At 44.4% G+C, this 26,452-nt stretch overlaps 1 protein-coding gene across 1 annotated transcript in view; it reads left to right on the top strand.

Annotated features, from left to right (window-relative positions):
• MTR (5-methyltetrahydrofolate-homocysteine methyltransferase) overlaps positions 1 to 26,452 on the top strand; it is a 585,842-nt gene that overhangs the window by 305,700 nt on the left and 253,690 nt on the right. Inside the window, exons 16-18 of the mRNA XM_086926839.1 lie at positions 4,533 to 4,712; positions 20,651 to 20,767; positions 25,838 to 25,978. Of these exons, the coding sequence (XP_086782965.1) occupies positions 4,533 to 4,712; positions 20,651 to 20,767; positions 25,838 to 25,978 (438 nt within the window). The remainder of the gene's footprint in view (positions 1 to 4,532; positions 4,713 to 20,650; positions 20,768 to 25,837; positions 25,979 to 26,452) is intronic.

The following is a 26,452-nucleotide window of genomic DNA, read 5'->3' as shown; positions in this document are numbered from 1 at the left end:
CAGTGGAGCCCTGTGCCCTTCAGGATAAGTGGACAGGCCCATTCGAGGTTGTGGAGCGCAAGAGCCCCGTGACATACTTGGTGGACATGAAGACGCCCAGGAACCCTTTGCGGGTCCTACATGTCAACCGCCTCAAGCCCCACTTGCGAAGGTCCGAAGTGGGCATGTTGTTGGCAACTGATGACGGAATGGAGGAGGAGTCGGAGCCTCTCCCTGACCTCTTAGTGGCCTGTGAGAAAGACGGGTCAGTGGATGGAGTTAACCTCTCACCCACCCTGACCCCCGAACAACAGGAAGACTGCCGCCGGTTGCTGGGGCAGTTTCCAGATCTGTTCTCCCTGGTTCCGAGTGTCACAGATTGGTGCGTCCATGACGTGGACACCGGAGACAGCTTACCTGTGAAGCATAAGGCTTACAGGGTAACTGACAGGGTCCGGGCCTGCATCAAGGAGGAGGTCTCCAAGATGCTTGCCCTGGGGGTGATTGAGTCTTCCAGCAGTCCTTGGTCCAGCCCCGTGGTCTTGGTTCCGAAGGCTGCTGCGCCGGGAGCCACACCCGAACTCCGGTTCTGTGTGGACTACAGAGGACTCAATTCAGTCACGAAGACTGACGCGCACCCCATCCCCAGAGCTGATGAGCTCATTGATCGGCTAGGGGCTCAGTACGTTTGATTTGACGTCTGGGTACTGGCAGATCGCCTTGACCGATGGGGCAAAGGAGAGGTCGGCATTCTCTACACCAGATGGGCATTTCCAGTTCCGGGTTATGCCATTTGGGATGAAGAATGCCCCTGCCACCTTTCAGAGATTGGTCAACCAGGTGTTGGCTGGGCTGGACGAGTTCAGTGCCGCCTACCTGGATGACATCGCGGTGTTCAGTGGCACCTGGCCAGAACACCTGCGACACCTCTGGGAAGTGTTGATGGCTCTGCGCAGAGCAGGCCTCACAATCAAGGCAAGCAAGTGCCAGATTGGGCAGGGTTCAGTGGTGTACTTGGGACACCAAGTTGGGAGTGGCAAGGTAGCACCCTTGCAACCCAAAATTGAGACCATCCTGGCTTGGGAACCCCCCAAGACCCAGACTGCAGTGAGAGCCTTCCTGGGGCTCACTGGGTATTACAGGAGGTTTGTCAAGGGCTATGGCACCATCGTGACCCCCTTGACAGAGCTGACTTCGAAGAAGCAGCCCAGGAATGTGATTTGGACTGACACCTGTCAGAAGGCTTTTGACACCCTGAAGACTGCCATGTGCACGGCGCCCGTGCTCCTGGCCCCTGATTTCTCCAAGGAATTCATAGTGCAAACAGACGCTTCAGAGCATGGTGTAGGGGCTGTTCTTTCACAGATGACTGAGGAGGGCTTTGACCAACCCGTAGCCTTCATAAGTAGGAGGTTACTTCCACGGGAAAGTAGGTGGAGTGCAATAGAGCGTGAAGCATTTGCTGTGGTCTGGGCGCTGAAGAAGCTAAGACCCTACCTGTTTGGGTCTCACTTCCGAGTTCAGACGGACCACCGGCCCCTCAGATGGTTGATGCAAATGAGGGGTGAGAACCCGAAACTGTTGAGGTGGTCCATTTCTCTACAGAGTATGGACTTTACGGTGGAACACCGCCCTGGCACCGATCACGCCAACGCTGACGGTCTGTCCAGATTTTTCCGCCTTAGTGATGTGGAACTCCCTGGGGAAGGGTAGTTCCCCCCACATTTCAGCTGGAGGGGACACATGTTAGACCTGGCACCTTGGCGTGAGTCTCCCTTCCACGTTTCGCTGATGTGCCTCCGATGTTTTGCTGGTTTTCCGATACTCAGGGCACTGCGCCACGGCTGACCCGTGCCGCAGTGCAAGTGCTCCCTACTGTAAATTGTACATGCGATTGGTATCCATGATTGGTTCATTGGATTTACTGTTAGTCCCTAGTAAAGTGCACTAGGAGTGCCGGGGCTTGTAGATGCCAATACTGCTGGTGGGCCTGCAGCGCTGGTTGCGCCACCCACCGAAGCAGCCGTAAAGATGTGTCCGGGAACTGCGACCGCAGAACCCGCGTGCGGTCTCGTACCGTCACGCTAGCTGGGCAAGTGCACCCACTTGCCAGCCCCCGAACCTTCCCTTGACTACATATTAGTCACCCCTATGGTAGGCCTGCGGGCAGGGTGCGTTGTAGGTGCAAGGTAGGACAAGCCCTGAAGTGTGTGGCGTCCTAGTAGTGACTTACACCCAAAACCGTATTTCACTATTGAAGGCTACCTGCTCCATTAGGACAGACTGAGCTGCTGGAGTTATTACACCCTATAATCCCAGCAGGCTCAAGGAGCATGGTAGCGCGTCGTGTTTAGTATGCCTGAACTCAGGATGATAAAATATTTCTTTTAGTAAAGTTTATTTTAGTATCCTGGGTTTGCAAATGCTACTTTTAGAAAGTTAGCATTTGCTTGCCTAACCATTTCAGCCCGCCTCTGCTGGTATGTGTATCTGACTGTCTGGGACGTGTGAGTGACAGGGCTGGGAGGATGACAGGTGGTGACTGCGCAGATTACACCTTAGTGGGAGGTAGGAGTGGCTCTTGACTCTGGATCTTGCTGTGCTCTACCACCACAATGCTGGCTCCACCCCCCTGGGGAGCGTCGGATGATTCAGCCGACACCTGGCCCGGGACGGGCGGAGCCCCATCAACAAGGTACTCTGGCTGCCCCTGTCCGCACAATGCTGGCTCCACCTCCTGTGGGGCGTCTGATGCGCCTGCCCCTCACACTGAAAGCAGAAGCCGGAGTACACCCGCCAGGGTACTCAAGGACTGAGAGTGGCTATGCAAAGGCCCCCCTGGCCTGCGAGAACAAAAGAAATGCCATATAAAAGAAGGAGCCCTGCTCCTTGAAAATTAGATCCTGTTTGGGCTACAGAAGGAACTCTGCCCGACGAGAAGGACCGGGAAGGACAAGGAAGAGTGCTGTCTCTTGCCTGTGTCTGGTGCCTTGCTGCCGAAGGAGAGGAAAAAGGAAAGACTACGAAAAGACTTTTGCTTTACAAGACTTTGTGCCAAACTCTGCTAAAAGATCTCCAAGGGCTTGAAACTGAACTTGCCCCCTGACCAGCGCCCCAGGACCAGTGGGCGCTACACCCTGAAGAAAGCAACTGCGTGTGCTGCTCCTCGTGGCAGTACCGACGGAGGAATCTCCTCCAAGGCAACGACATCCACCTGACCACCGTGACCGGGGCCCAGAGCAACAGCGAAAGCAAAGTGAGGACCAGCCGCCGCTGGCCCGAACACCGTGACCGCAACTGCACCGGGAGCCCGAGAGCAAAGCGAAGGAGGACCCGTCCGGTCCGAGCTCTCGAGTTGACTGCGCAACGAGCAGCCAATCCACTTGCAAAGACGGACAGTCGCCCTGTGAGAGTCCCCTAGGTCGGTACCTTGCCCGACAGCTCAGCTGTGAGCGCACAGCTGCACCGGCACTTGGCTGGGTACGTCCTGCACTTGAGGACCGTACTGCCACTTGCCGCCACCACGCAACCGCCGCCTCCAGGGTCGGAGCGGACGACGAGGAGAGGACCCTGCCGCCACAGAACACCGCTGCCCCGTGAACTGCTCGGCTGAGAGCCGCAACGAACAGCGACCCCGGGAAGGCAACGCGACGTGGGACAGATCCCCTGGGAGCCGCCTGCTCCACAAGAACTTTGTTGAACTGGGCAGAAGGCCCTCAAAGAACTCTTATTGCTCGAAAGAACTGTGGCAACTTGAACTAAGTAACTTGGAACCGCTACTTGAAAGTCTGATAACTGTATTCATAAGCCTGCTTGAATTCTATATAAAGATATATATTTTTAAAGAATACAGTCTGGTCTCACTGTGTGGTGGGTTGGTTGTGACGGTGTAATATTGCAAGTGTTTAACCCTATGTGCCCCAAAGATTAGCCTACGACTGCTTAAGCCACACTACCTAGAGGGTAAGCAGAGGTTGTCTGGAAGGTAACCCTCAGCCCTGACGAGGAAGAGAGAGTCCCTGCTTGTCGCTAGTGTTGCAACTGCGCCAACTAGAGCCTCCCTCTTCCTACAGTGGGCAAAGCATGACCTAGTATTGAGAAGTCCAACACCATCTCTAATAGGTTGAAGAACAGGAGTGAGGAATTGCAAGGGTACAGTCTCTGGTACACTAAAATGGACAAATGTGCCATAATAAAAGATACACACTTTTTATATGAAATAAAATGTGTAGGTCTATTTGTCATTGTAAGCTGTGAGCAATTTTTTTTTGGGTGACTTTGTGGTGGATACAGTAATTACTTAAGGCTTCAGAAATGAAAATGTGGAATGGTGTTAACAGTACTTAGATACTGCCTAGATATTTTTATATAGTGATGTGTGCAAAAGTGCTATATGAAACTGTTAAATAAATAAATGCATTTCGAGAGTTTTACAGCAGACTGTTTGTGAATATTTTGCTGCCAGTATGCAAAGAGTTATTTTCCAAACCCATTTGAAAGCTTTGCATAATGTTTTTTCATTTTATTTTAATGTATTTATTTTTTGTCACCAGGCCACAGACACGGAAACCAAAATCAAGGTGTGCACCAGAGCTTATAACCTTCTGGTGCAAAAATTAAACTTCAACCCAAACGACATTATCTTTGACCCGAATATTCTGACAATTGGTACTGGAATGGAAGAACATAATTTGTATGCCATTAACTTCATTGAAGCAACTAAAACTATAAAGGTGAGCCATAACTAAATATAGTTCATTGTAATTAAATACAATTTTAGTAGTTGCTTGTTCTCAACTTGATTGGAAAATGTTGTCACTGCCCCATCACCACGCAAAGGGGTCCGTCCGCCACCCCCTAGGTGGAGGTACTGTCCGCAGGGGCAGCGGCGTTTCCTCCGTTGGAAACAGGATGTGACCGCCACCCTGGCGGTCACATCCCGTATATTTAACAGTGCGGCGGGTGCTGCTTTAAGCCGCACCCGCCGCAAAGTAAAACATGTATGCTGTGCATTTGCATGCACAAAGCAGCAGGCACCGTGCGGTGCCTGCCGCATTGTGCATGCAAAAGCAGGGGGGTACCATGTGCACCCCCCCATTCACCCTGGGAGCCCGCAACGGGCCCCCAAAGCAGGAACCGTATGCCTTTTCGTGGTGGCATTGCCGCCACGGAAAGGCATTCCTCCCTGTCTGATAAACACCGCCACCATATCAGGCCTTTTCCGCCGCGGTCGCAAGGTGAACGTGGCGGAAAAGCGGCGGACGGTATTCCCTTCCGCCACGGTCCCCCCGCCATTGTAATATGGCGGGGGGGAAGAAAGGTGGCGGACGGGCAAGGATGGCGGACGGATCGCCACCACCTGCATGGCGGTGGTGATCCGTCTGCCACCGCCTGCATGGCGGCGGCGATCCGTCCGCCATCCTAATGGACCCCAAAGTTTGCTATTTGTAGCCAAATTGAGTTCTTTCTCAAATCTCTTATCTCCTATTCTCAGTAGGAGAATTGAGATTCTATATTTCAAATAGCATTAGATAGTAGAATGAAAGGTGCAACACGGTGTCTGTAATCGAAGAATCTGGTATCTTCAGCTTGAGAGATGCAAGTGCATAAATTGAATTTTAAAATGTGTAACTTGGCAATGTTTACAGTATTGCGCTATGATATTATACGATTTTGTTGAATAATGGCTGTGGTAAAAGTTCCTGCAAAAGCACTTTTTTTTTTTTGGAGAATGTTCCCAAAGAAAATAAATTTGACAATTCATGTGTAATTTACTCTTACTTTCCCTGGAAAATAAGTAAAAACTCAGACTAGGCAGGATGTTTTACTTATGTTGCTCTAGTGAAGCTTTCTAACACTTGTAGCAATGTCTATAGCACTTTAAAAAAATTAAGTTGTTTTATTTTTCACTTATTTTTTCAGGGAAACTAGTACCTTATTTAGTATGTTTGTCTTTCTTAGGAAGGAAATCTATTCCAACTTTTGGTAAAATGTTCTACAATCCCATGTTATTTTAAAATAAAGTTGAAATTCCTTAAAATATCAGCATAGTACATACAAAACAATGAGGGTCAGATTCTCAGATGATTGTAACAAAGTAGTTGTCTGGCGATTTGTCGGCAAGTAACATATAAACCACTGTAGAAAACTGCCTCTTTATGCGGAGCTACTCCCACTTTTTGCTAGATTTTGTGGCTGGTTTTTGGACTCTGACAACTGGAACACTGCTATCCAGTGCATGTGCCCTGACTGCAACAACACGTTGAAATTTACTATACGCCCAATTAGCATATTTAACTTACTGTAAGTCTCTAATATATTGTACAAAGTGTACTCGGGCCGGTTATTTAAATTTCACTAGTGGACTGCGGCACACATTGTATCACCTCTAGAGTGACAGTGCAAAACATTACAAATTCCTGGCACCAGTAACCTGGCTGTGCAGGTTCAAAATTCTAGTTTGACTTGTCAAAAACCCTGGCCTAAACCCTCCTTTTTTGTATAATTATTTTTAATATTTTTCAATGTGGAATTGAAAAGACATTGAGAAGACGTGACAAGTCTCTCCTAAGTAGGCCTTAGAATCTAATAAGGCAGGGTGTATGTTATGTAAAAGTAGGATACGTAAAATTATAATATAAAACATGGCCTCACATTGACAAAGCCCCAGAAGTTATTTTCACTATATCAGGATTAGCTGTTCCATAGGAGAGCATTGGGATATATTAATAATAAAGGTATCTTTGCCTAAGAAATAATTAAAAAGTTAATTATTTGACTTTTTAAAATATTTGTTACAAAATTCATTTAATTAGTAAAGACTGATTTGTGCTAAATATTTTACAAAATGGCACTTTTTAAAAAGTCACATTTTTCCTGCCTAAAGACTTAAGAAGCTCATTTGCATTAGCTTCCAAATGTCACCCAGGAGCTAAATAGCTCATTGATTATGTTTGAACTTGCTCCTAGACCTGACACAAAACTCTTGGGTTTGGGGTGGTGTGCTGTTCCTCTGTCAGGATGACCATTTGGGCAGCACCAGTAAATTAATTATCTTCAAAGAGGTCTACTCGGTCACATACAGATTTAGCTGACACCTAGGCCTTCCCTCTTCCATTTCCCCCTAGTCAGTCAGGCACCAGGCCCAGTGGAAGAGGAGCTGCCTCCAGATTAGGTTTTGAGTGATCACAGAGGAGGGGTTGCTCGTTTCCCTGGCCACATTTCTAGGGTGAACACAGGAGCCCTACACAAGGATCACAATGTTCTACCATCTTGATTTTAGATGGAGAAGGGCAATGTGGGATTGTTTGTAGTGGGGCACACTGCTGCAAAAGTGTATACGGTTAACCCCAAGAACGTTTTCCTTTTTAGTTATGGAATTAACCCCACCCATAGACTAGTGCCAGGTTTAAATGTGGCACCCCTGGGTACCATCTCTATAAGACTACTAGACCTTTGGAAGACACAAGAAGGGCTACATCTGCTATGAAACCTGTGATGGGAACCCAAAGGGCTAGAACTTCTATCACTTGTACCGCAGATAAAGAAATGGACTTCAGGGGCAGTTGGCTGACCTCTTTTTAAACTACAGGGATAAAAAAAGATGCAAGAAACCCACTTACCTGAGAGAGAGCCCAGCTGACCAGTTTGAATTGAACCTGCCCTGAATCCAGCTGGTGGCCTCTGTTGGAGTGAGCTCTTACCCACAAGTGCTGTTCCTGAGGTCTTGGAACCCTTGAGTGGGGCAAAGTATGCTCCTTCTGTTTAAACCTAAAAAACTGGGACTTTTTGCTTGTAAAACTGTTGAGGGACCGGGACCAACCCGCCAGCTGATCCGCCATGGGTGTGTTGCAAATGGACCCGACTTCGCCGTAGCTACCTATACGTTCTTCGCAGAAGCAGAAAATCAATTTCAGGCTGCCCAGCTCAAACCGGCATCTGACTACATCAAACCCTCCTCATCTATAGTCTGATCCGGCTGAGGAAATCCTATTTCTAGAAAAGAATCGAACTTTGAAGATAAAAGCTTAACCGGGCCTAGTGCCCAGCAGCATCCAATTGACATCTGCGACTTCTTGGGCATGAATTCCAGACAATTCCTGGTCAGTGCTTTTCCTACCTGACAGCTTTAGCAAGACCTTGTCCTTTGTTAATCCGTCGTTGATAGGCCTGTGTTCGGATCAAGCCAGGAGCCTTGTTCCGCTGAAGACTCTTCATTCGCTGAAATTTATTAAGTGTAAAGGTAACATTTTGTCTGGGACCAATCCAACCTATACATCCAACGTATGCTATGTCACGATCGGCCTTAAACCTTACCCATGTCCTAGTCTAGTGTGACCAGTTGCTTCTTTTTAGTGCTTTGTGCTTCCTGGTGCTGTTTTTATTTATGCATTTTTAAATTCATATCTCTGATTTCCTTTATTGGCTTTTTCTCATTTAGACGCCATTTTGTTCATTAACATAATCTCTTTTTATTAAATTGAAGTATGATTTTGTTTTTTATTGTGTTGTCTTTTTGATTTTGTAACTATTGGGGACCTTCTAAATGCTTAACACGTTTACTCAACTTGAGCCTGTCTACACTGTGTCATAGCTACTAATGGTTGAGCTCAGATTTAAATTACTAAAACCTTTACTATACCTAACAAGAATAGTGACACTATTACTTGTGGTGGACTACCATCAACCCCAGCTAATAATCCACTTTCTCACACCCACATACAAAGTATGCACTCAATCTCTCTTGTCCATTGGTTAAAAATAATCCTCCAAAATTGAAGCTTTACCTGACTCAGTGGATCTTTATATACCATTCCCTTATTGGGGTGTCTGAGTATCTTCAGTTTTTTGGGGAAATAAGATGATTTTGACTTAGAAGACTACCTGACCTCCTTCTGGCGGGTGCTTACTTTTTAGAGAAGAGTGTCTATTTTTTCCATTTTATGGGTTTATATGCCGTTTCCTGACTAGGGTGGGCTGTATTATCCTGCTTTAATTTCTCACTGTACTGAACTGAATAAAAGAAGAAAAAAAACTTAGTCTGTGTCTCATTTTCAATCTCATGGTAATTCTAGTTGGACCCTTGGCAGTAGATAATGGTCAATTCATGGTTACACTGTTACTTGCACCTGTCCGAAGTATTTCACGTACAAGTTTCGGCTGGTGAAAGAAGCCAAGAACTCTTTATGGAATACCAGAGGAAAGCATGCAGGAATCGATTGAGAAACACTTATTCCTCAAAATCCAACAAATTGGAATATATCATCCCCCTATCCCCAGAATTACTGTTTTCAATAAATCCGGGTGGCATGAAATACCAAATCGTTGTGTGGCAAGCTAATAATTAATCCATCTATGTTTTGTCTATTTGGTCTTACCCAAGATAACCAGGCCACTCCAAAAGGGAATATTTAAATCCTGAATATGACCATAATCTGGTCCTGTCATTGCTCATTAAAATAAATGAAACTCCATTCACCCTAGAGGGCATTACATTTGTAAATGTAACTGACAACAATATCTAAGCTACATTGTTTATGCTTTCAGGCCGCCTATCACATGTTTTCAGTATAGCATGGCTGCTTTCCTCATACAAAGTTTTTGTATAAAAGACTGTCTGATCATCACAGGAACTGAGCGTAATGCTTCATTTACTTTCATAATCCTCTGTCATATGGATACTTCGTTACATATATTGCGTTAAGTTAGCATGAGTGCATTACATGTTTAAACAGCCTTTTTTCCTTCGGCTTCAGTTTTGCACACAACACATATTTGTTGTTGTCGCCTTCACCCTAGAAGCGGTGAGGTGGTTTATTTGAGAATAATATGTTATTTCTATGCTATCAGCTTTGCCTGGTACACTTGGTACAACTGTCTGCACACTGAGCGCTGCACACTCTAAAATTAACCTAACACAAGGTTGCTGGGAGGCTTGATCCTCGCACCACATTAGACATAACACAAATAATGTTGATGCCAACATTTTGGGCTCTACGCGGGTTTAAGATAGAGTTACACGGAATGAACGTAGACACTTGGTGCTGCGCATGAAGAGAGCTGGTAGCTGTTGATGTGATCTGCTCCTACTGACATTGAGAGGTATGGGGCCGCCCTGCTAAAGCCCGAATGAGACCTTCTTAGATATAAAATAATATGCTAGATAGGGTGCGCGAAATATAGGTGATATAGATTTCTATAGAAATTGCATTATAACATGCTAGCACCTTTTGCTTACTATGGATTAGTGACTATGCTGCTGACTCTGATTTTTATAATCTGCATTTTGGTATTATACAAGATACTGCGTTTGAGAACTTTGCATTGAATAATAAATATTTCAAACTTGCACTTGTGTTCTTTGACTCTCAGTTTTGGTTTGAAATGATTATATAACGAAAGAGTGTTCATGTGTTCCACGACTCCTGAGGTATTCTAAAGATCATGTTCTGGTTTGTCTAAGACATGGATCATTCCATAATGATCCATGAGACACTGTAGCTAGCTAGGTAAAGGGATTTCTGACACTAAGATGAGTTTTTGGATCATCCTAACTCACTGAGGTTCTAGATCTCTATGCACAGTTCTGTGGGAGAACGGAAACCCTGCTACATGGCGCCCAACGTGGGGCAAGACTTTTGCAGCGGTTTACTCGAGGTGCTATGGCACCCCGTCAGTGTCAAACCTTTCTGAGGTCCTTAAACGTGTTCAGGATGATCACGGACCGGAGTCGGCGGTCGAATTGGGTATGCGCCTGAGCGGCTCATTTGAGACGGTTTGCGGTTTTATCCTTGCAAATGTCAAGGGGGATGCAGTGAACTTTCAGGTGGCCAATGCTCTGGCGTTAATTCCCGAGGCCGAGAAACCCCGTCAGCTGGCAAGAATTATTGTGGCGGCTTATAAAATGGTTGGCCGCACTTCTAAGGGTTTAAAAGCTTTTTCTGAAAAAGAGAGGAAGCAGCCCCAGGGACAGTCTTCGGATACGGGTGGACAGCCCAAGTCCAAAAAACAAAATTGGCCTAAAAAGCAGAAGCAGGGTAAGCAACAACAACAGCAGACACAGGTTTCGGGTCCTGCACCTTCGCAGCCTGCGCAGTCAGATCGAGTTTATGATTTGCGCGATCGCGCGATGATTAAAACGCCAGAGAGATATCAGGCTTCTGACCAACGCTCTCCTCGTTCCTTTCAGGACTCATCGGCTCCGTCAACCGGTGGTGGAGGGGGCGGCAGGGGCAGGGGTGGCCAGCAAGGACGTGGCCAGCCCCGCACGCGAAGTGAAGGGGATCAGCGGGACGACTCTACGCCTAAGAGACCGCAGTTTGCCAAGAAGAAAGTCGCTGCCTTAACGGCGCATCGATATGCCCCAGATAGTGAGAACGCGGCTTCGGAATCTGACGTGGGCTCTGACCTTGCTGGACAGCGCGGCGGAGATTACCATAGTGAGAGAGGCCCTCCGTCCACTGTTGAAGGTGACAGCGACTGAGACTTTTATTGTGATTGAAACAGCTGATACACATGTTGCTCCCCCTGAAAGACTTTTTGAAATTGTCCTGTTGATTGAAGGTGACATGCAGCGAACTGTAAAAGGGGTATTTTGGGAGAATCTTTCGGATACGTATGACATTTTGCTTTCGGAGGCTGACTGGCCCCCACCTTTTGTTCTCGCAGCTCCGCGAGGGGAGGAGGTAATCCTCCCCAGTTTCGCGCACACTGTGCCGAGAGTGGAAGCGCTGCATTTTGCAGAAGAGTGGGCTCTGGCGCTTGCGCCGGCTGTGTACCGGAATCAGTGTGGCTGGGATAAATTGTCCCCTAGCCATGAGATTCCTTTACGGTCACAGCCGCAGCCACAACCCCAGTATCCCATACGGCGTGAAGCTAAAGCTTCGGTCGCGGCTATCCTTGAACAATTGGAATATCAAGGTGTAATTGAAACGTGTGTGTCACCGATGAATAATCCCCTTTTTACTGTTAACAAGCCGGACGGCTCATATCGTCTGGTTTTGGATTACCGGCATTTGAACTCGCATTGCCGTAACTGTGCAGTACAGAATACTCACGGCTCTGCCCTAGTGAATAGTCTTGAGCGTAAACGGTTCAAAACCACGCTTGACATTTCCAATGGTTTTTATGCACATAGATTAGATGGTCTAAGTTCCCAATGGACCAGTTTTACGTGCGGCGGCGTACAAAAAATGTTTAAACGACTCCCAATGGGATATAAAAATAGTCCTGGAGTGTTTTCCGCCCGCATAGTCTCTCTTTTGGAGAGTTTCGATCCAGTTGCATGTTCGTATGTGGATGACATTTATCTCACAGACGACGAACTTTGGGTGCATCTGTGTCGAGTAAACAGCATAATTTGTAACTTTGCAGACATGGGTTACAAGTTTAACTTTGCAAAATCACACATTGCGGAGTACACAGTGTTGTTTCTAGGTTATGAACTTAACCATGAAGGAAAGGGATTGGCTCCTCACTTCCTGGAGAAGTGCGCGCAGTTGCGCTCTCCGACAACGCTGAAAAAATTACAGTCTTTACTGGGTTTTTTTAATTTCGGGAGGACATACATTCCGGAATATGCCCAGCGTATCAAGCCTTTATATGCCTTGGTACAACCATCTTTTTCCAAATCATGCTGGCTGCCTGAGCATTCAGCCATTCTGCAGTCTTTGCAGGCTGATTTGCTCACTTCTGACTACTTACAGACCCGTGATAACCAGACCAACCTGGTGATAAGAATTATCCCTGGGACGGTGGGTTTCACGTACCTGACTTTTAATGAGGGGGATACTGTACCTATTGCTTACAAGTCACACTTGTACACTTCGGCTGAACTGCGTTTTTCCACTGTGGCGAAAGTTTTAACGGCTGTGCAGATGGCAATTCTTAAGGAACGTGCCCTGTCGCAGGGAAAGCGCATGTTGGTTGTTACCCCGTGTCCTGCCTTGGAGGCGGTCACGAAAGCCAGTGTACCGAATTCTAAAGCTTTGCACCCTCGGTGGATTCAGTGGGCTACATCCTTGACATCTCAGGATGTCACGTTTATTTTTGACGCCGCTTTACGGTCGCAGGAGTATTTACAGTATGAATTTGTTCATCCTGCTCCTTTAGCAATGCGGCCGTTGGAGGATTTCCATTGTATCATTTACACAGATGGTTCGGCGCAGGTTGCGCATGGCTCTAAACATGCCTACGTTTCCGCTTGCGCCATTGTGGTCGGTGCCATGGTGAACGATGAGTTCAAGTCCAGTGTCGTGCACACACAGACGCTTGGGGACTGCACCGCACAATTAGCGGAGCTGCGTGCTCTGATGCTCGCATTGGAGTACGCTGATCCTTGTGTGACGACTTTAATCGTAAGTGATTCTTACTATTGTGTCCAGTCTTACAATGAGAACTTGTTCTTTTGGATTCAGAATGATTTTCATGATTCCAAGGGTAGCACAATAAAACATAAAATGATCTGGGTCCGAGTGGCAGAACTTAAAGAGAAACTGCCGCTCGTGTTTGTGATTCATACTCTCGGCCACCAGCGCGTGGGGGTCCACGCTGTTGGCAACTCGCTTGCTGATGAAGCAGCGAAGTCAGCGGTATCTAAATACTTAGTTGCAGCAGTCACGAGGTCCAAAAGCAAAATAGATGATGACATCTTGGCAGCTGTTGCTGCCACGGAGAAGGGAGGTAAATATCCTGCGGGGTTCCCTTCGAAGTACACATACCACTTAAGTCCCGATAAGGTTCCTTATGTGAAAATTCCTGAAGTTGGAGAGCGTCTAGTTCCCAACTCGGATCGCAGAGCTTCTCTGATTACAGCGGCTCATGAAGGTGTGGCGTCTGCGCATGCGGGCGTCTCAGCCACTGTATCTCAGCTACAACAGAGGTTCTGGTGGCGGGGACTGTACAAACAGACGCGCGATTATGTCCTTATGTGTGACATTTGTCAGCAGATCAAGCCTTCTACTGCCGCGCGTCCGCCTCAGACACAGTTGTACATCTCTAATAAACCACTTGGTTGTGTTTATTTGGATCACTGCGGTCCTTTTTCTTCTGATACTGCGTATAAATACATCTTAGTAGCAGTTGATTCATGCACACGCTTTGTATGGGTATGGCCGCATCGAAGCGCTGATTCGCGAACTGTCATTAAGGATTTGCGTGTCTTTGTGGGAATCTTTGCTTGTGGTGCTTTCCATTCGGACCGGGGTCCGGCTTTTGCCTCTAAGGCATATAAGGATGCTATGGTTTCGTTGGGAGTACAGGTGAAGTTTTCAAGTCCCTACAGGCCTGAGGGCAATTCTGTAGTAGAAAGAATGAACCGCGACTTAAAGCAATCTTTGACAGCCCGTGTTATAGGCACTGGTAGAGACTGGCTGACCCACCTCTATGGCGTGCAGCGTGCGCTTAATAATCTCCCTAGAAGGTCTCTGGGTGGGCGGACCCCATACGAAATGCTCTTTGGTATCAAGATGTACGTCCCTGACCTTGATGGTGCAGACTGCCAGGCCCAGGCCGCGGCCTTTGACGTAGATGAACATTGCAATGTTTTACAGGATCTACAAAAGACCAGAGACAGTCTTGCAAAGGAACACTTGCCCTCCACGTCGGATGATGCGTTGCAGATCCCGGTAGTTGGCTGGCTACCCCAAGTTGGAGAACTAGTTCGAGAGAAGATCGATAACAAGAAAGAGTTTGGTCCCTCATATCGAGCGCCGGTTCGAGTCCTTGGAGTGAAGGGCACAAGAACAGTCATTTTACCACCACTTCCAGGTCGTAAAGAAAACAGATTTATTTCTATTGACAATGTCAAGACACACAGGGTGGCCGATTCTTCATAGCATGACACCGGCTGTATCCTGTCCTTCCATGGTGAGGCACTCTGTGCTGGCTATAACATCTGGTGCAGATCGGGAGGTGTCCCTCGAGATGCCTGCCATATCCAGTCCTTTATTAAATACTATTCCTGTTACTAACATTGATGAAGTGACATATGCAGATCCTGCTGATTTATCTATGTCCGATTTACATGCTCGTTTGGCTAACCAGTCCAGATTCTCTTTTGACTCTGATTCTGAACTTTCAAAGAAACCATCGACTATTGCAAAATATGCCACGTTGTTTAAAAAACATTTTTTAGTTCCACCTTGGACATACATTTGGCTGATACTATTTTCATTTTATCTTTTTATGTCAATTGGTTTTGTGTTTTATTTTTTCCGCCTGATCGATGGCCATTATGTGAAAGAAAGAACAGGAATTCGGTACCTTAATGGAACATTGGCCCCTCTTTCCTCCTCACATTCAGCACACAGACTAAAGAGAGACTTACATTCAGTGGAGATTGCTGCTTGGCCTGTCCTTGATGGGATTGTGTGGGATGCGGTTAGGTTTCAGATACATGGCCCCACAGAGGTTATTAATGTTCCTAATGTGCTTAGAGTAAACATGGGAGATGTGATTAAGCAAAATATTTGTTCTGATGATTGGGATCTTCAGGCCGTAGAAGCATTGTTCTCTGATTTGAAATATTATACGGCCTTTGATGATGAGGATTTGTATTTAGATTCTGTCAATTATGGTGATTTGTTTTGTTACCAACATTATGGAAATCATTTCTTGCACAAGACAAGTTCCAGGCGGGTTCCTGTGAATTACACTCAGTGGGAACATTGCCCTACTCCTTTACAGGGGAGCTCAAGTACGTTTCTGGGAAAATACTCTTACTTTACAGATTTTAATCAATCAAATCCTGAGTCGTTTTATTTTAAAGTGAACCAGAAATTCATGCCCAAAGTTAGACTAACTGACACAAAATTGCTGTATTCAAAGTCCTTTCTAGAAAGGTTATCTGTGGATGGCTATGAGTTATGGAAGGAGGCTGTTGACCTTAAATCGGTTTGGGGTACCAAAGATTGGCAGGTACAAGGCACTGAGGCTTTGCATCGTGCATGTCTCATCCCGAATCACATGTTATTTTTAAATTCGACTATTTCCCAAACAACATGTTTTGGATTGGCTACATCTAAAAAATTAAATACCCCTACTATCCCTGATTTGGAAGAATATTCAGGTTGGAGTAATTTCACTACATTATCCATCAGTGGGATACAAGCACTTTTGCAGAATTCATCCTTTAATATTTCCAGTTTTGATCCAGATGGGTGGCTTTTATGGCAAAGAAGCTCTGATTCTTGCCAACGTCGTTTTATGGGTTTGTCTGAAGGTTTTACACACATCAGGCCAGATCCCAGGTTTGACACAGATCACACTGTTACAACTTATTCAGTAGGCAAATTGTGTCAGAACTGGTTACAACATTCCACTTTAGCTGCAGTTAAACTGCATCTGTCCCAGTTGAATGAGAATATAGAGCTAAATGATTTTATAAAAGGCCCGACTATGGGTAGGTCTAAACGCTTTATTTATGCTGTTTACAATGAAATTTGGAAATTTTCACAAGTCGAAGCGGCTAAACGCCTGAGGGCTATTGATCAAGCCAATTTGGAAAAAGTGCTTGCAGTGGTCGATAACAGTATTAACATGCTTTCTTCCAGGATTTACACATTGGATAATATTGTTTCTTCTGTTGTTGATATTGTACATGATGAAGTGTCCACGTTATACCATGGTCAAAATCAATTGCGTTCTGTAATGCAGTTTGCCTGGACTCTACAGACAATTAAGGCTGGTCGAGTTCCCTGGACCTCATTGAACGTTTCATCCCTATTCGCCCCTTTTAATCTTACTGAAAAACAGCGCATGCTTTCAATGCGTGATGCATCATTTTCTATGTTACATATTGAGAAGCTAGAATCCTTGCCTTTTTCTGTTGCTGAAACCACTACTGCCACGTGGCTTATTCATGGGTTAATTACATTACCATTTCCTTTATATAAATTTACTAACTGTATGCGGTATATTGCTATAGGACGATATGAACCACTAGGCAATGCATTCCTACATGAGGCATGGTCATTACCATACACATACAGATGTCTGAAGGATGGGAAAGAAGTGAATCTTAATGGTGAGGAATGCACACAGTCACCTGACCATTCATTAATATGCAGACACATTCAGTTACACGGTTCTTGTAATCAGGACCGTCCAAATTTAGCATGTGTTTTAAAAGGCACGCCAGTTCCAGCAGTGGTTCCCACATTCACATTATTAGCTAATGGTAGTTATTTGCTTTTAAACAACGAATTATGTTGTGGTTTATTAATTGGTGTGGCTTATGTGGTAACTGTATCAGAGCGTGTGGTGTGCTGCAAGAATGTTCTATACCCACCCACGCATGGGTCTTTAGATGTCTCCATCTGGCCACGGATTCCAACCTTGGAAGCAAAATTCAATGGTTTAAGCAGAATAAGGGCCCTTTTGTCTCAAAAACAAGTGACCCTGAGTTCGGCCCGGGAAACTTATGTCCTTCACATAGCAAACACCCGCACAGAGGTGCAGGCGCTTTTAAATACTGATTTGCCGTTTCATTTCTGCGAGCTGGTACACCAGATTTTTAATGCTTCTTCAACGACTGGGCTTGCACATTTTTTCAAGTTAGTCAGCAGTGGCCTCGTGACTACGTTTGAAAAAGTTTTTGGTATCATTCCCACGTTTTTCCACACTATTTTTTCGAGTTTGTTTGGTGGACTACCTGTGTTGCTGGCTGTAGCCGCAGGCATTCTGTTGGTGTTTTTCTTCATAAAACATGGATGCCCATCCTGCGCAAGACGCCGTTCAACGCCTCCTGACGCTGTGCCGTAATCGGATGCTCAATTACTATGGAACTTTGCCGCTTGCAGCATTAAGCACGGCCTATAGATTGTCATTTCGGTTCACCGACTTCACGTGTGTCCAACCTGTGTTTCACTGCCTAAGCTGCGAGTTCGATTGGGCCATTGATTTGTGCCTATGCTTGAGGAATGCTCCTGACGTCGATTTTGATCAACTAATGCGTCCCATGGTGGCTCATGAGCTGATCTGTTCTGGCGAAAGAGTTATGGCCTTGGCAGCGATAAATGGAGTTCTGGGCCAATGGGAGATCTCTGCAGCGGCGGATGCCTTTCTGACACACAGCGATCTGGTGAACCCACCGAGTTGTCCTCTGGCGTTACAGGAGGATCCGATGCTGGAGGAGCACGTATGTTCTTTCCCATTGCTGAATTGGATTGCTGAACTATTTTCGGATGATGGCAGTGATTTCATACTGGAGGCTGTTGCAACTTTCTTTGCATATACTTTCCATTCATGACATACCTGGGAGGAGTGCTTTGTTGTGAAATATGACTTTCCCCTCGCTGAATTGGAGAGATGGAGTGTGTTCAGCTGATGGAGAATTCAATCACGTGATGTCACTGAGGATAACGTCATTGTGGCACATGACTTTGGATATCGGATAAGTGCCTTGTTTTTTCTCTTACAGACATTTGGATTGATGCGACCTGGTCCTACTTTCATATTTTTGAGACCTGGCGAATAACTTTTGGTTCGAAAGTTTTGTTTTTATTTTTAGACTTGAGGCCACTGTAGGCATTCATACATATTCATTCATACATATTTTTAGCTTATTTTAGCTCAAGATTATTGAACTTTGCTTTCAATTTTTGTATCTGATTTAGTATTGCCTTTTCCCTTATGTTTGACGGTGCTCGGACCAATGGGGGGGTGTCATATGGATACTTCGTTACATATATTGCGTTAAGTTAGCATGAGTGCATTACATGTTTAAACAGCCTTTTTTCCTTCGGCTTCAGTTTTGCACACGACACATATTTGTTGTTGTCGCCTTCACCCTAGAAGCGGTGAGGTGGTTTATTTGAGAATAATATGTTATTTCTATGCTATCAGCTTTGCCTGGTACACTTGGTACAACTGTCTGCACACTGAGAGCTGCACACTCTAAAATTAACCTAACACAAGGTTGCTGGGAGGCTTGATCCTCGCACCACATTAGACATAACACAAATAATGTTGATGCCAACATTTTGGGCTCTACGCGGGTTTAAGATAGAGTTACACGGAATGAACGTAGACACTTGGTGCTGCGCATGAAGAGAGCTGGTAGCTGTTGATGTGATCTGCTCCTACTGACATTGAGAGGTATGGGGCCGCCCTGCTAAAGCCCGAATGAGACCTTCTTAGATATAAAATAATATGCTAGATAGGGTGCGCGAAATATAGGTGATATAGATTTCTATAGAAATTGCATTATAACATGCTAGCACCTTTTGCTTACTATGGATTAGTGACTATGCTGCTGACTCTGATTTTTATAATCTGCATTTTGGTATTATACAAGATACTGCGTTTGAGAACTTTGCATTGAATAATAAATATTTCAAACTTGCACTTGTGTTCTTTGACTCTCAGTTTTGGTTTGAAATGATTATATAACGAAAGAGTGTTCATGTGTTCCACGACTCCTGAGGTATTCTAAAGATCATGTTCTGGTTTGTCTAAGACATGGATCATTCCATAATGATCCATGAGACACTGTAGCTAGCTAGGTAAAGGGATTTCTGACACTGAGATGAGTTTTTGGATCATCCTAACTCACTGAGGTTCTAGATCTCTATGCACAGTTCTGTGGGAGAACGGAAACCCTGCTACACCTCAAGGGTGGATAATAATATTGAAATGGTGGAAGGTCTTTAAAAAAGTGTTTGTGAGTCTGAGACTGTAAATGGCTGCTTGACAGTTGTCCCTTATTACACCTTAGGATTTATAGGAATTTTACTCCCTCTAGCTTACATATGAAAATTGCTTACTACACTCAATCCAGTGATTGATTCTAAAACCATGGGGGTGGCCACAGGTTCAAGGGCATCAGCAGCTTTCGTTCATCAGTGTGGAAGGAAAGCACAGTGCCTTCTAATTCAGTGAAAACATGTGAGGCATTGGCTAAGCACATCTGTTAGGGACCAGGAATCATGCTGTACTCTGTGGGTTTTTAAAGCATTCATTAAAAGCACCATCTGTATTCATTGTTATGATTTGCCTATTGATTTCATTCTAAAAGGTAATCTAGCCTATTCTGTACATACTCTGCCCTCTAAAATTGCATGTTTGAGGCATAGGTTGTTTTGCCTAAACAATTTTTCAGTGAATAGTTTGCCCAGCATTTGGTCAAGCTTTCGAATAGATGGAGTGTATATAGTGGGAGAAAAAAGACGACTTTAGTAGTAATGTTAATTCTCTTTGTTGATCCACTCAAATCATTTTTCCAGTGGGTCTCTAAGCAGGACTGCTCCTTAATTCTTATCAGTGATACTATAAAAGATATGGTATTGCATGGCCACAAGATGCAGTGGCCTCTAGCAAGGATAGCATAGGCATGTTGCCACCATGTAAAATCTTACTAAAAAACGTGGTATTCCTTTTGAGGTACTCTGATATTGAACCAGGTTCAACAATAGTCCTCCAGTGAGTAAATCTTACTTAGTTGATATATTTTGTCACTTGGTTTGTAAGTGTGCATGTTTTTCGTGTCTGAAATAATTATGAAAAGGACATTTATAGTCTAGATAAGTAGTGTATTGTTCAGCGTCATAAAGTTAAAATAAAAAGATTCATATAACACTTCAAGGAAACGTATCCATGCTTCAATTATTCAGTGTTTTTTTTTTACTGTGTAACTATGAAATATTATAAAATGATTTCCTTATTGCTACCTTAGGAGACACTTCCTGGAGCCAAAGTCAGTGGTGGACTCTCCAATTTGTCATTCTCTTTTCGAGGAATGGAGGCCATTCGAGAAGCTATGCATGGTGTTTTTCTTTATCATTCCATTAAGGTAGGTGCTTGAAGACTGTCTGATGTCCCTTCCATAAACAATTGCTTATTAACAAGCTTGTTGTAGAGATTTGTGATTCATGGTCTGGTTGTTTCCAGCTCATTAATTACATAAGAATAATGGATCACTATAATGTGGTATTGACTCTGTGGTATTTCGGAGTCAGAGACTTTTCTAGCAGCCTTTATGGGGCAATGGGTACATAAAATACAGCCCTGCCTGAATCTTAGATTTCAGTTTTCTCCTTCTCCCATCATCTCAAATATGAAAAAACAATAAGATTTACAAGCGTTTTTTTTCTCGTAAAAAGTGAAAATGAAATAGTGACAATGCAAGATCATTATTCTTGCCTGGCAGGCTTTGAGCAGTATCAGAGATTCAAGTTTAAACCATAAGATGTAAGGAAATCGCGGTATGTAATGTAGAAGGTAGAAAAGCAAGATGAAACCTCATTCAGCAATAAAAATAAAGAATGTCAACTTGTGTAGTAATTATTGCCCATGCCCACTCTCTTGGACCATTTGGAAAACGAGCATGATATAAAAGGTTCAAAAGACTGATTTATGTAGTTTCTGCCTTTCCTGTTGCCAAATTGTATGCCTTCTAAAGTTAGATTTAGTGAAAGGGACTCTGAGTGGTGTCAGACTGATGCAATAGAAAACTTCGCTGCACTGCCGTTTTAGCTTCATATTTTCTGGTAACTAAAAATGTTTATCTGAGCAGCACTTTACAGTGGTGTCTGATACTAGCTTTTGAAAAAGCTGCCCATATTGCCTTATTGTTGCTGTTGATAAGAAGTATCTGTTGTTTTTCTTAACCATATTGATCGAAGACTCCTAGTGTTCAATTGAAAGGAGTCTCCAAACGGGGACTTCCTTAGCATGTACTCTGTTGGAGGTAACTGGAAGTAAGGAGGAGTAGATGCCCATCAATCAAACATGGGTCAAGGATACAACACTTTAATCAGTTTTTAAAATTACCTCCCAATCTAAAACTGAGAGTGAAGCTCTCACTAGGTTTACCATATAAAAAGCTTTTTCATGATTAAGTAGGATCATGGCAATTCGTGTTTTCTGAACTGCAGAAACATGCAAAGTAGTGGCCATAATAATATATTTCATTGTGTCTGCTCCCGGCACTAACCCATGCTGGACGTGGAGATATGAGCTCAGTCTTGGCTTTTGAGAGTACCTCAGGTGGTGCACGATCATGTTTGTGATTAACGGGAATTTAACCAGGATTACAATATATACTTGCACAGTGTGATTGCCCTTGCTTAGGCAAGATCGCTTGTCGTTGCAGTATTGTGAAAGATACCATTATTTCCTTCTTAAAGTTTCTGTGATTTTATTAGGATTTTGATATCAAATTGTATGTGGTTGCCTCCCCCCAAGCCTACATCCTCAGCTGCGTATGGCATCAGTATCGCTTCTTATGTGCTATTTTGTTTCTTAAAGACATCTCAATGGATTGTCTAAACAGTGGTTTTGAGCCTAATGTGTGTCTCCATCTGGCACCTCCACATTTATCATAGGAAAGTGCTCTCAGTGTTGTGGGACAGATCACACTGATTCAATCACTATGCAAGAAACAGAGTACAACCCCCGAGGAGAGTTGTCTCTCTTTCGCTACCATTTTGTCGGTTAATTTCTCAATACTTAACAACAACCATAGATGAGACCTGGGGAAGAGATGTTACCGCCCACAGCCTACCATGTAGAGTGAGCTAGTGTAGTTTGATCAACAAAGAATACCCAGGCCGCATACATTAGGAGCGGAGGTGGGAAATCGACCCACTCAAGACATCGTCCACCCAATGACATATAAGATATAAATAGGGACCATTACACATCATGATATGCCTGGCGGGGGTTAATGGCTTCTTGCAAGAAGCAGGTGAGAACGCGCTATAGCTGATCGCTCGGTGCCTTTAGGATATCACAGATGACGGACAGGTTAATACATGACAGTTAATGATAGAAAAGACGAACACTCACCCTACTTGAAAGCTGCTCGACAAACAACGTTGCAGGGGGAAAGATCTGAAGGCATGAGCAAACCACAATGCTGTGTATGAAAATAGTGTACTTGTATTGCCGACTGTAAGAAGTCTTGATTAACTGTTTGATAAAATCTGTTTTAAATAAATGTAACAGCTACATGTCATACCCAGATACTTCAGCCTTTTCCCACAACGTGAGCATGGCATGGTTTGACGATAGCAATAGGAAGGATATTGTTTTCTCTTTAGGACTGTGAAACATTATAATGGTGTTGCCACCAATGGTCTTCAAGCTAAGTCTACCCCTGTTTTCGGGCATATCCCTTTCAGCCCCACATTCCAGTATCATGCCAGTATTATGCAGCACTCTAGGACAAACGTTGGCACTCCTTTTTGACTGCACCACCTCGACGTGTGCTTGGATTCTTATTGTCAAATATGTGTAGGTGGGCAGGACTGCAGTGCCACAGGTGCATTATTTCCTCACTGTGATAGGTGAAATACTTTTGTTTCTGGAGATCCTGGTCCAGTCCCCCTGATTGGTCCTCCCTAGTAATTTCTAGGTTTGCAGCATGTGCTGCTATTGATTACATGCTCTGCATACTCCTGCAGTGTTGTGTTGGGGGCAGAAGTTGTAGGTTTTTTTTTAAGACGTTTGAGTATTGGGATTACTCTTGACTCTTTCTTGAAACCCACGTTCACCTTGTCTTTTTCTGCCTTGGGTTTGGATGTTCTTCTTAAGCTTGAGGTTAGTCAAGCTACAATCACTACCCATTCGACTCCAGTGACTGGAATTCCGACCTACATCATTGAGAGGATCTACCCTAGATTTACCTAAATCAAGTCTTATGAGAATGACTTTTGGAAAGGTGGGGTATGGAGCACACGTCCTTCAATTTTTGCCCTAAATGCAATATTATGTTCCCATGGTTGGACCATCACAGATTCTGTAATCTTTGCTTACCTCAGAACCAACAGGGTTCAGACTTTTTGGCCTGCCAGACTTAAAAGCAAGAAGGCAATCCAGAGCTAACATCAGTCTTCATATTAAAAGACCTTGAGGGGCTTACTATGAAGGGGAAGGCAAATCTGGATTACCTGCTGGTCAGACTGAAGAGTCCAGATATCCTCTCCTCATGTGGTACTGATTTGGGGGATTAAAAAACTGCTGGGGCCCCTAATAGGCTCACACCTAGGACCAGGGCTACATCAAAGACGCTCATAACTCAACCACCGCCCGAGGATCGACCATTTGTGTTGCACAGTCTCACATGGAGACAGAGCACAGCTTTCGAGGGTGATAGGCATCAAGCCCCAAGACAATCCACTTCGGTCACTGACCCAAGGAGTGCTCTGCGCTAAGACCCAACATTGGCTACCGAGAAGCCTCAAGACAAGGGTTCTGGGCATCAAAGATGAACAATGCCTTCTCCACCACAAGGCATGAAGCTGATACCTTCAATCCTTCTCCAAGAAGTCCCTAAATGCCAGCCTTGATATTGAATGATACACCTCCCACTGAACTTCCAGGATTCAATGAGATAGGCCAAGGGGGTTAGATATATGATAAAAAGTGTAGGGCTCAGGGTAGAGCCCTGAGGCACACACCATTTTAAATGTTTGGCCTCAGAGAAAAATGGCTGAAGCCGAACAGCTTGTTCCCTATGTTCCAGAAAGGATCCAAACCAGGCCAACGCCTTCCCCTACATCCTGATGTCTGCAAGACGACACAGTAGGATCTCATGCAACATTGTGTCAAATGCTGCTAAGAGGTCTAACAGGATTAGAGCAGCGTTCTGACCAGCATCCAATGTAAAATTAATGTAGTCAGTAATCTACGTAGGTGCTGTCTCTGTATTGTGTAGAGCCCTGAAGCCCAACAGGATGGGTGGAGGAGTTTTGAAGTTTCCCAAAAAAATGTCAACTGAGTGTTAACAATTTTTTCCATAATCTTTGAGATTCCGGGGAGCAAGGAAATAGGTCTGCTTTCTGAGAGTATTTTTGGGTCGGCCTTAGGTTTTTTTAACAAGGGAATGACACTGGCCCTTTTCCAGGTAGGTGGTACAATCCCTGAATGCAGGGATGTGGTAAAGAGCTCTTGGTAGATAGGGGCAAGGCTGTACCCTACCTTTTAATTTGAGTGGACATGTGATCCAAAGGGGAGCCAGTTTTACTTCTGGAAAAGAGATTTTCCAATCCGATGGTCGTTGGAGGGATGAACTGCAGGAGTTTGTCTTGAGCTCTAGGCATTGGTAGATTCTCAAAATTCGTGGGAGCATTATTTGAGGTTTTTACTAGATTGTCTTGAATTTTCTGAATCTTATCCTCAAAAAACGAACTCACTTGAGACCAGAGGGAAATGCTTGTTTCCAAGAGAGGTGCAAAGCCCAGTAAAATCAGATATTATTTCTAAAAGGAATTAAGATTTCTTGCTAGCTTTTTCAATTATATTGGTATAGAAAGTGTGACATGCAAGAATCGTCATGCTATAGCGATGACTGTCCGCGACGCCCTGGCTGCCCTTCGCGATACTGCGTAGACTTTTCGCACTCTCTCCCTGCTCCTCTTCCCACTTCTTTTAGAAGGTAACTTTTTCAGTAGTACTAACCTCTTCCCTGTATCCATCCTATGCAGCCTCAAGTGGCGCTTCCTGCTTTTAGGCGTTATCCTTACCTGAAACCTTGAAAGTTGCATATATTTGGTTCTACTGATTGGATTGTTGTTATATTAGTGTCAAATTATTTTTTTGATTTTACTCTTTTGTTCTAAATTGGTGTGGATTTTTTCTTGTGTTGTGTTTTCACTTTATTCCTGTTTGAGTGTTGCATAAATACTTTACACATTGCCTCTAATTTAAGCCTAACTGCTTTTGTGCCATAAGCACAGGTTAATTTAGTGAATTTTGTGGTTCATCCTGACAAAGATTGTTACTGTTGCTTAAGAATAGACTCGCACTCCTCTCAACCAACAACCCAGTCTCTCACAAATGTGTAGCTTGAATTCTTGTTGATGTTCAGGTGTGATGTCCTCAATGAACAATTATCATGATATGCAATGTTTCTATTCAGGTTGGTATGGATATGGGAATTGTGAATGCCGGCAACCTTCCCGTGTATGATGATATTGAGAAGGAGCTTCTACAGCTTTGTGAGACCCTGATCTGGAACACAGATCCAGAAGCAACAGAAAAACTGCTACATTATGCTCAGGTACAATTTTGATTTTGAAAAAAATGTACCTAAGTTTTAAAGCTGTGATGCAGGATGAGTGCTTCTGTTGATGAGGAATATATGGTACAAACTCACTTTACCACGCATTCTTATTCGTCACAGCCACATTTAACGTTAAAACAAAAACCGCAACCAAGCATTACACATATATGTATTTAAAAAAACAAATTAACATTGAACACTATATATCTGTAAACCCTAAAATATCCTTATTATCCCTCGTCACAGCCTAAAAACTGTTTACTACTCCATACCGTATCCATCCCTGAGCCTAAAACTCACTTATGATTCTGTGCACTACTAATCCATGAATCCTAAAACCCAATACTGCCCCATACACTAACCATCCCTGAACCCTAAAAACCCTTACTACCTCTATACCCTTCACATTCCAGAACCATTAGAAACACTTACTAACCATTCCAACTACCCATCCCTGACCATCAAAAGCCC

This window comes from Lissotriton vulgaris, chromosome 6 (assembly GCF_964263255.1).
Source record: "Lissotriton vulgaris chromosome 6, aLisVul1.2, whole genome shotgun sequence".
NCBI lineage: Eukaryota > Metazoa > Chordata > Amphibia > Caudata > Salamandridae > Lissotriton > Lissotriton vulgaris.
The sequence above is the reverse complement of the archived record's forward strand: the minus strand, read 5'-3'. Positions and strand labels throughout refer to the sequence as shown.